We start from the raw sequence: 11,499 nt of genomic DNA, 5'->3' as shown, positions 1-11,499 counted from the left end.
TTTGTGGAGCAAGCATGAATGGTGCCGCGTGATACACGTGGTGCTCCAATGCCACTTGATCTTTGTCCCCACCTTCACCGGAACTTCTTCCAGGTCCCCAACTACTCACCAGCACACGCAAACGCAAGTCGCAAAAGTCACACTCTCTGACCGAAGAGGAAAACTTTCCCGGTAAATACGAAGGGAAATCAGCACACAGCGCCTGAGCGTCTTACTCCTTACGTTCTCAGTAACCAAACACAAACACGTACAGTCAACTCTCTCTCTCTCTCTCTCTTTCATCGGGGCCTGACTGGGATGCCATGACTTGAACGACTGAGTATAGCGAAGAGAGTGGGTTGGGAGATGGGAGCGGCGGTGTCGGGTCTGGGGGACGGGGCGAACGGGTCGGGTATAGGTCCGGGTCTGGGTGACATACCGGAGAGCTGCGTGGCGTGCGTGTTCATGTACCTGACACCGCCGGAAATTTGCAATTTGGCGAGGCTGAACCGCGCGTTTCGGGGCGCGGCGTCGTCAGACTCGGTCTGGGAGTCGAAGCTGCCGCCGAACTACCAAGATCTGCTCGATCTGTTGCCGGCGGAGCGGCACCAGAACCTGTCCAAGAAGGACATCTTCGCGCTCCTTTCTCGCCCCGTGCCCTTCGATCAAGGCAATAAGGTTTGCACAAAATCGTAGTGGTTTTTGTCAATTTAGGGATTTGGAGGGATAGAATTTGGGATTTTTACGTTTGTTGTGGAATTTGGGGGTTTGATGTGCAGGAAGCGTGGTTGGATAGGGTGACGGGAAGGGTTTGCTTGGCAATATCGGCGAGAGGCATGGCTATAACCGGAATTGATGACCGGAGATACTGGAATTGGATTACTACCGAAGAATCTAGGTTAGATATTTTCACTCAGTGTCACATTTTTATGTGGTGGTTTTGGAAATGGGTTTTGCAATTATTTTAGGTTTTGATACATATGGTTTGAAAATGTATCTTCTTTGAAGTTGGTCAACATGCATTGAATTAGGCTTGAATCCGCTTGATATTGACATGCTCGTGAAGTTAAAGCTGCCAACTTCGTGTGACATTTTGTTTGTTTGGTGTTAGATACGTGGTACTTAGCAACTGTCCCTATGGAAGCCAAATTTTTCTTAGCCCTTTTATTTGCACATATGGTGTTGTTGGGTTATGTCCGAGTGCTCTATCTAAGCCTTTTGAATGCCAATCTATCAATCAAAGCTTTGGAAGAATATATAATTAGACTCTATTCATGACGTGATGTGTGCATCTTGGATAATTTTGGTAAGAGGGTTGGGATTGAATATTTCAAGGGTGTAGTTAACAGGAATTGCTTTGCAAGCTCTGTGATGTTAGTAATTTGTCATTAAGTTTTCAAGGAATAAGTTCTGTTAATGCGACGATTTCCTAACATTCCCTTAAGTGGATATTAAAAGCTGTACATTATTTGCTACTTCTGAATGGTTCTAAACCTACTAGAAGTGAAAGGCTTTAATGAAATTTGTCTAGTTTCTGTCCCACTTTGGACCTAGTATTTCCTTTAATTTTCAGAAAATCTCTTTTGATTGGTAGAAATTGGAGGATAAATTCTCGTGCTTCCAGATAGACCAAAAGGTTACTGGTTTTTTTTTTTTTTTTTGGAAACCATGCTACTCTTTACTCTTTCTTTGATCTCTTACTAACTAGGTTGTTTGATCTGTTTCTATTACAGTATATTACTTGTGGTCTATGTTTGGGAATTTTGGAGAGAAGGGAGAATAATGGACAGAGCATATACTTAGGGAAAGGAGGGGAGATGAAAGGATACTGATTGTCTCTCATATCTTTTTTGGTGTCGATGAGAGACAAGAAACTTAAAACTATTGATTTATTGTTGTGCCTTCGCTTATATTGTTTGATTTAGTCCGCGTGAAACCCTGCATTCCTAACAATTCTTAGTTACCTATTTATTTTTGCTGATATAAGACTTTGAACAAAGCCTGATTATGGCCTACTCAAGATCTGGCCATATGCTCTCTCTCTCTCTCTGGGCTGACCATATGCTCTCTTAATGAGCAACTTGATATGACTGGAAGATTTCCAACTGAAGCTTTAAGCTCTTGGAATAGTGGTGAAAGATGCTGGTGCTTATGTGGGATATGTACTCATTGGGGCTCTTATTGTGACTTCATGAATTAACTATATTTGAAGAAAGATTTGCTTTTATTTTTTGAATATTGATTTGGAAAAGCCTTATTTCTTATGGGGAGTGATTTATTGTGATCGAGAACTGTTCTTTGTTCTGCAATCTTTTCTGTTGATTTTTCCTTGTTTATAAGTTTTTGATGGTGAGCTTCGAGATCAGAAAACATGAATATTTCATTTCATTAGCCTTGGAGGGTTCACAGGTTGGTGTCTTATGGGCTTGCCTGCTTTGTGCAACATTCTTTGTACTTGCCCTTCTGGAATAGTAAAAGCATGGTAGGTCCTTTTTTTCTTGTCCCTAACTCTTCTATCATGTTAAGTATTAATGTTCTAAGTAACTGAACGAGAGAACTATATTTTCAAATGAAATTCAGAGTTTAGAACAACTGTGTTCTGCATTCTGGAATGTTGACTTACGTCGGATACCAGGACCTGAGCACTTATTAATGATCATTATGACCCTCTTTTGCAATCTGAATTGCAAACTTTTATTTTGGTACTCATTGGGGTCTAGAATTTCTCATGCTGCTGTTGTCTGTTATGAACTTTGACACAATATCATGGTGATAGTTGCAGATGGCTTTTCGGAATTTGAAGAGAAGTTTCATATTTTCTCTCTTTAACATCATTTAATTATTATGTTGCCTCTGACATGAAGTTGATGCTCATGACAGCCAGCCCTTGTTCGTTTGTTATATATGCTATGGAGTGTTTTGCATCATTTGACTCCGCTATAGTGGTTTTCCTAGATACTTCTTGTTGCAGTTAATTTCAGTTGTAAGGTCCTGACCATGGAAGTGTCACTTCATGACTCCAATGTTCATTTGTCATTTCCTCTACAGATTTATGTTTTTCTTTTTAATTGCTCATTGTGGATTTCTGTTTTTAGGGTTGCCTCCTTAGATAGTGGAAATATGTCGGTGGAGAATGTTTACTAAATGATTAAATTCCTTTATTTTCTTCATCCCCCACTAAACTGTGATTGGGCTTGCTGCAAGAGCTGGGACTCTTCCTAGATTTTCAATTGCCACTCGTCTAATTACTTTTAGTTTTATTGTTTCTGCGTACTTTTGCATAGTCTTATGCACTTACACTTTGAAGGTGCACCTCTTTGTTTGCAGGTTCAATATTGTGGCCTATTTGCAGCAAATATGGTGGTTTGAAGTAGATGGGCTGGTAAAGTTCCCCTTTCCTGCTGATACTTATACTCTGTCATTCAGACTTCATCTTGGAAGGTTTTCCAAAAGGCTGGGACGACGTGTGTGTACCTTTGAGCACACCCATGGTTGGGATATAAAGCCAGTACGATTTGAATTTTCTACTTCGGATGGTCAGCAGGCATCATGTGAGTTCTGTTTAGATGACACTGAACATGATGATGCCAATGGCAATCATAAGCGTGGATGCTGGATAGATTACAAGGTAGGTGAATTTGTTGTTAGTGACTCGGAACCTGTGACTGAAGTCAGATTTTCCATGAAACAGATAGATTGCACACATTCTAAAGGTGGGCTTTGTGTAGATTCTCTATTTATTATCCCCAGTGATTTAAAAAAGCATAAAAGAAGAGGGGTTTTGAAGTAACCATAGACTTAACAGTGAAATTGTTTAGTGATGTCAGTCGTCCCAGAGGACTTTAGATGTGATTTAATATACAGCTTATACTTCTGAAGGCATTTTTTATTTTGAAGGAAGTCATCTTTGTAGGTTTTTGCCGTAGGTATTTTGTCCTCTGTGGTTATGTAATTCAAATTTGTGTATTCCAGTTTTGTCTGTCTGTATGTATTACCTTTGCCTACAAGATTATGAAAACATGCGATGGCTTCTTTCCTTTGATTGTGCCAGGCGCTTTCTATTAGCGTTGTAACTAAGTTTTGATGCAACTGAGCTACATACATATCTTCATCGTTTGCATATTTAATGAATATCTGCAATGGCAATGAATATTTATGCTTCTCATGAATATTGCTTAGGCATTATGTTTTGGGTGGTGAATGATGATGTCTCTTGTACTGATTTCACATGGAAAATGGTATCAAATGCGGGTGCAACTTACCCAACCTGTGAATTGATCCAAAGCATTCCATATTGGGCAGGTTTAGCTCCTATGCTTGGTTCAGTTCTGTTAAAGGAGAGCCAGTGGTTTTGGGTTGTTGGGTCGGATAAACCAACTTGACGCGCCATTATAGTCAAGGAACAGAAGGTAGAAGAGTTGACCAACTGGTTTTTAGTCTTGCGGGGGGAGGGGAGTTTGAAAATGTGTTTTGATGGGACTTTAAGGTAAAAATGTGTTTTGAGTTGACCCACTGGTTCTTCATCGGCCAATTTTGGTGACTTTGCAATTGCCACTAGTTAGATTTGGTGGCCACTGCCAAGGCCGCCAAAACACCACCTAGGTGGCGACACCGCCATTGTAGTTCAACACTTTTTAAATTTTTGTTAATATATATTTTTATTTTGTAGAAATATCTCTCAATTTTTATTTTTTATAAAACACTTCCAAAATTTTACTGAACTAGTACTTTTACAACTTTTCTCTTATGTTGTTTCCACCAAATCAATTCTCTAACTTTTACTTTTTCTAAAACTCAAAATTCAAGGTGCTTTTCAACATGAAATTGTGAGATGATCCTTGTGAAGCTTACTTTCTGGCGTAGTTGTTTTGGTATTTTAAGAGTTGTTCGGATTTATGCCGCGCCAAACATTCAAAAATAGAGAAAATATTTTATGTCGAAACATACAGCCTTAGGGTTTTTAAGGTTGCAAGTTATTGTGAGCCACAATAATGCCTACCTCGAAAATTACCCTTTTCCTTTTCCTCTACTCTTCATCTCTCCTTTCTTCACCTCATATTTCATGTTTTCGATCAGGAACATGTGGAAATTGATGTTGTTGTGTTTCCACGGTAGGTTGAACTTTCTCATGTTCAGTTCACTTAGGATTTGATATTTGAGATTGTTGAAGGATTTGAAACAATAAAATCTGTATGTAATTAAATGTGTTGCAGCAGTGAGAAGTGAACTTGTTGAGGGTTTTATTGCCGGTTCTTCACTTTGGTTGGTCTGGTACGGGCAACTACTGATGAAGTGTGAATTGATGATACCAACTTGTACAAAACTTAGTTGCATCCTTTGAATAGCTGTGTGGCCAGTTGTACAGAGAGTTCAAAAGCTACGATCCACTGCAGGACCACTTGGAATCAATATTAGCAACTTTGCTATGTTGGTTGCATTCCTGGTGGAATTAGTGTCTTATTTTCTGTGGGTAGTTAGTAAGAAACCGGGTTTATGTGGACCAACAAAATACTGTGATTAATGATTGGATTTAGCGGAATGACCACAATCATGTGTAATGAGGCTGCATTGCACTGTAATTGATAGCTTATGTGAAAGATTATTCAAATATTATTGCTCGTATAAGTGTTTAGACAGTTTAAGTCCACCGCACAAACAACCCGAATAAGTGTAACCTAGATCGATTACTTCTCACATAAGACTATTTATTATAGCTGTACAGGTCGAACAATTTTTTTGAAAGAGAACTTAATTGTACTCTCGTTCTTTTGGGATTTTTTATACTCATTTTTGCTTTTTTTTTTCTTTTTTTTTAATTATTATTTTTAGAATTTATTATTGAGTCCATCCCTCTTTAAATCTGTGTTCCTCTTTTCTTTTAATATGATGATGTAATAAAAATAAAATAAAAAATTGTGCTATACATCTTTGCACAATTCACGATTTACCTGCATCCCGAATACTTCCACTAGAAGAAAAGGGCGGGAGAATTTGACGTGTGTCACCCTAGCACCTGTGACCAATTGTGCCGTACTGTGGAACATTGTTCAACAAACTACCTCTTTTTCAGAGGATTTAGGAACCATTTTTTTCCTTAAAACTCCAATAAAAGCTGATCGAGTTTATTACTTACTCCCTTCATTCATTTGTCTTACTAGGCTTTCAAGGGAAAAAAACAGATGGAAAAGCAGGAAACAGGTCAAAAAGTAAGGGATGATGAGTTTGACTTCTTTCTGTGCAAAAATTAATAAGGAAGATTGTTTCTAGTAAAAAAATAAAAAAATAAAAAAATAAATAAAAAATTGGAATTGTCTTCCAATCTTCCAATCCTCACCGTTAATTTTTTGCAATGGAAAGCAAGCCATACTTGGACCAACTTCTTTATTGCATTATACGATAATAATGTAGAGATATTGTGATATATGTAAATAAAAGTTTTTGAATTTACCAATTTAGTGACAAAATATTTTTGTCTACAATCCGTTTTGATAAGGTGTTCATAGAAGACCCATTGAGATATTCATCCGCAACCTTGTCCAAAAATTGTTTAAACGAGCTGATTTTTAATACCCGTCGAGAAGCTTGTTGAAAATCTCGTTCGTAACACATATGTCCGAACGAGATATATTTTTGAAACCCATCAAGTGGCTAGTCCGCAATCCGTACGGACGGGCTGCCACAAGAATCTTGGTTTAGTTGTGATTAATCTAGTTGCGTTTGGACAAGTAAGGACCTCGTATGGACGCGGATTAAGTTTTGCAGTTATCCTGATTTAGTTTGTATTTCATTATCTTAGACTAGGGTCTCTTGTAGTCTATATATAGGGAATTGCTATGAACGAATTCTTTAGAGATTCTGTGTAAGAATCAAGTGAGCTTTTGAGATCTAGAGCGTAAGCGATAATTCTCTGTTGTAAGTCGCTTGTCTTGGTACAAGAGGAAGCCTGTTACAAAGGTTATGTAAGTGTAATTACTTGTACAACTTAATTATTCTTTTAGTTAATTAATTTTCTAGATAGGCTGCTCCAGAATTCTTCGATTAAAAGGTATCCATAAAAATTTATGTGTCAGTTTCTTTATTACTTGATCATATGTTGGTCATTGTTTGTTTGTGGTTGGTTGATTTTTTAATTCCACATACATATTATTAGCATACACCTATTCAACTCCCTTTAAGTCTAGTCTCTAGTCTTATAATATATATTTTTCTCAATATATAATACATATATATACGAACTGCAGATCTCTGGTAGAACTTTTATAATCCACTACTTCATATTAAATACTGCTTCATCATTCATGTGTATTTACGTAGACAGATAACTAGACACAGCCACACAGGTCTAGAATCGGCGCCGCCTGAGTACAGTGTTTGCCTTCTTTTGCAGCCACTTCCCATTATCTAATTCTCTTAGGCTGTCCTGTCGGGGGGGACGCATCATAGATTCGATTTTCATTTACTTCTGCGGAAAATGTGTTCATTTTTATGGTTCAAAAATTGAATATATAGTTTACCCCCTGGACCACCTATATTCCAAATCTTTCTGTCTAACCCAAAGTTTTTCCTCATAGGCAGCAGCGGTTGTCAACAACCTAATATATACTTGGTCGTCTTTAGCTGGTCAAGAGTTAATGTTGGCCAAACCTAGATTATCCTAGAGAGCTTATGTTCTTAGGCTAGTGGAGCTTTTTAGGTACCTCTTTCACTGAAATACCTAGTGTTTTTCTGGTCAAGTGAAGCTTCTGCAACAGTTGTTCTGACCCAAATGGTGCAATATGGAGTTGGAAACTATGTAGGTCTTGTTAGTCACAATGGAAATCACATTGTACTTCAATGAGCATGTATGAAGCTAGTTACTTCAGGTTATTTTGAAGCTTGGTTTTCACACATTCATGGCTTGCAACAGATTTGGTTTGATTGCTGCTGCAAAATGAAAAATATCTAACTACACAGTTTTCCTCAACTGGGTCGGAGGAATAAATTGACACGTGTTTACATGTATGTTGGACATGTGTCATATTAACGATGTGGATAAGAGAATAATCTCCCTAGGTCTATTATCAACAACTACAATAATGCTACTCTGTGTGAGGTTTTCAAAGCCAGCTGCAAATTCAACTTAAAAAACCCATACATTAAAAGTAAAAATTGAGCTCGTATGGCAAACACCTTTTAGGGCAACTTTTTGCTTTCTCAACAAACAACTAAAAATACTTACAAACTATACATTAACATTTATACCATACCATAAATAAAAAGCAAAATCTAAAAAGTTTTACCAAACGATAAATACAAATTCGGACAACAAATGTGAAGAGCTCCTAAGAGGCCCACGTACATGACCGAATATGTTTCGATCAGTACCACTTGCTTAGATAGACTATGACCTTATAAGAGCTCTCTCACGTTTATAGCTCAAGATCCAATTCAGTCCAAACGAACTTTGGAATGTCACCTCACCTATCAAGTTTCCAGAACTAGCAAACTGGTCAATTGAATCAGGTTTTGAAAGCATGGAAGGATTAATTGACGCATTGAAAGGGTTGTATAATATAATATTAGATGGTCCAAAGTTGTATGTGATAGTTCAAACGGATAGGTGGTCCAATTCAGAAACTTGTCCTGATTCAAGAATGCATGCATATACCTTTCTTGGACTCTACTCTTGCCGTGTCGGGAGCCAAAGTCTTACGCTAGTCAGTTAAGCTTCAAGGACAATTTTACTTTTCCACAACAAAAAGACTCAAGAAAATTTTAGAAAGGGAAAACCTTTTAGGCATTGTAGGCTTTTGGATTTTTGTGGTGACATAAAAAAAAAAAAAAAAGAAAAAAAAAAAGTAAATTTATTTTCTATCACTTCGGATTAATTAGGATACTTTAGAAATATTCTTAGGCTAAGTATTTAATTATATATCATCATCAATCATTGCTTTCAAACTCTATATATCATCAACTCAATATTTATCATGACTTCAGTAGGTATTATATATATTTTTTAAATTTAAAAATAATAATAATAATAAATACTAACATGACAAAATCCTAACCATTTAATTTAAAAGCAATAATGGCTAGGATTTGAGGAAATTTATTGGATAGAATACCTAACTAAGTTTAGAAAATCTTAGACCCAAAGGATTTTTGTAATAAAAATAAAATGAGTGTATCCTGTTGATCTGAAGTGTCAATATATAGTACTGATTGTACATGCAGGATCATGGACCATTCATCATAATAATCCCGAGGACGACGTTAAGTGCAGAGATAAACAGTTTCATATGTGCCTGGATTCGAGGAAATAATTCAAGATGCAGGAATGCATGGAAAAACTTGAAAAGATCGAATATTCTAATACTCGTCATCTTTAGGCTTAAAGAGCGTTAATCCCAAGTACTGAAGGTCAATTAACTGCATGACGGGGACTGATTGGAGGCTATCTGCATTTGTCATTGTTACATCAGTTGACCTTTAGCCGTGGCAGCGGCTTCAAGTATATGCAAAGAAAAAGAAAGAAATATTAGCGTGTATATATATTAGCGTGTATATATCTATATATATATATATATAAAAGAGCTTCTCGGATGTACCAGCCGGCATAAGATAATAATATCGGAGAGCAAGAGCATTCATATTGAGTTCTTTATATTTGACTTTTCTTAAAAAATTTGAAAAAACTCATAAAAATAGTTATTGAACAAGCTCTCTACTTTATTTTAAATTTAACTTTAATCAATAAGACTCTCCAAATACCAAGTGCTAAAAAATGAAAGTTATTTAGTTTTTTAATCTTATATATATTCATTTTCCTTCTCCCTTATGATCATCTACTAAGAACAAAAAAAGAATTAAAAAATAATAATAATAATAATATTTAACTAAAGTAGAGGAATATATAGTGAGTTTGATATTTGGTTCATTTTAAAAATAGCTCTTCAAATTTACAAAAAATGAATTTTTCTCTTCAAATTTAACTTTTATTTGAAGAGCTTAATACGGATGCTCTAAGAGAGAGAAGGAGTCTAAAGTCTCATTTTTATTTACTTTTGATCGTCTTTTATGGATCCGGCTTACATGCTATTATCATGTATGTTGTAGTTTAATCAACGGTAAAAATTGAATTTCTCAAAATCTCTTTTCATTTTCTCTCTCATATTAAAAATTTATAAAAGTAAGTCAACTTTAAGATTCAATCTTGACCATTGATTAAACTACAACATACATACTGTTATTTTAATAACAGCATGTAAAAAGGATCCGTCTTTTATAGTCGGTTTGTCACGGCCAACAGCCACGTGGCAGCATTTTTTTTGGATGCTCTCCAATTACATGTGTTGTTCCCTAGGTCCTTGACTATTGCTGACCATAATTTTGTATTGAGATCGTGAAGATCGACCAATGTTGATGTCTTAAGAGATGGGATTTGGTGTGCGTGATGCCTGATCATGGTTATATTCGGGCCGATTGGTTGGTGACCAGTGCTCAACGGTCATCAATATGCTACTCAATGATTTTCAAGCTCTGTCAAGTCTTTGGGTCACAATGACTTCATTACTACTGTGGCAAAAGGGTAAAACAAAATAATTTGCAAAATTAAAGGCCATGCCATTTAAACCTTAAACATTCATGAATTAATAAACCGATTAGCTTGTTGGGAAGACAATTATAAGAAAAAGTTAGAAGTTCATGCATGTTTGTAAAGGATGTAATTGGATGCAGAAAACCACCCAAAAAAGCAGCAACATGCAGCGGTACTGTTCCTGCGTCACAACTCAATCAATGCTTTCTGAACATTTTTAGAGCTTGGGGTTTGTCTCAGATCCCACGGTGGTCTCGCCATTAACAATGAGGTGTAGTAGTTATCATGAATTCAGAAATCGGTAGAAGAACATTTCATATCAAAGAGCTGGGAGACCCTCTGACTTCTCATCCATCTCTTTCACCATTTCGGGTGCCATATGTCTTCTCTTACCGTTAAACCATTCACGTTTTCTTGTGGAAAGATACCCTCTAATCTCTCTGTACTGTACGTACGTACTCACTCACCTAGCTAGACTCCGCCCCACCTCCCCCCTCTCATTCAATTGCAATTCAACCCTACTAAAAAAATATAGAGATCGACAGGAGTGTGTGTGTGAGAGAGAGAGTCAGCTTTCTTCTCTGCCACACTGCCAAGTTTTTATGAAGGTGTAGGATGAGCCCCATGCAAGTTCCTCTTTTCTTTTTCTTTATTTGTCTTTTATTGGTGCGGAAGAGAGAGCAGGTCCGTAGTGATTCTATGCCACCCTCTTATAAATCCCCACGTCTCTTCCTACGTTGCATCTTCGCCACACCTACCCCTACCCCCCCTCCCCTCTCTCTCTCACTCTCTCTCTCTCTCTATATATATATATATATATATATATAGTATATATATATATAGTGCAAAATATTTATAAATATTTAAAATGCACAATAAATTATTAATGTCATTAATTTCGCCACACCTACCCCTACCCCCCTCTCTCTATATATATATAGTGC

At 36.8% G+C, this 11,499-nt stretch overlaps 1 protein-coding gene across 2 annotated transcripts; it reads left to right on the top strand.

Moving 5' to 3' along the window:
* Positions 1-4,043, top strand: LOC132161641 (F-box protein PP2-A15). 2 transcript variants are annotated; one of them, XM_059571800.1, is made up of 4 exons: positions 1-657; positions 759-877; positions 2,372-2,461; positions 3,307-4,043. In XM_059571800.1, the coding sequence occupies exons 1-4, from the start codon at positions 346-348 to the stop codon at positions 3,767-3,769; spliced, it is 984 nt and encodes a 327-aa protein (XP_059427783.1). In that variant the 5' UTR covers positions 1-345; the 3' UTR covers positions 3,770-4,043. The 2 variants fall into 2 exon arrangements, with proteins under 2 accessions (XP_059427783.1, XP_059427784.1); XM_059571801.1 differs by lacking the exon at positions 2,372-2,461 and having other exon boundaries at positions 3-657.
* Positions 4,044-11,499: the final 7,456 nt, after the last annotated feature.

The sequence above is a fragment of the Corylus avellana genome, chromosome ca9, assembly GCF_901000735.1.
Source record: "Corylus avellana chromosome ca9, CavTom2PMs-1.0".
Taxonomy (NCBI): domain Eukaryota; kingdom Viridiplantae; phylum Streptophyta; class Magnoliopsida; order Fagales; family Betulaceae; genus Corylus; species Corylus avellana.
Note: the sequence above shows the minus strand (reverse complement) of the source record. Positions and strands in the feature narration are given on the sequence as shown.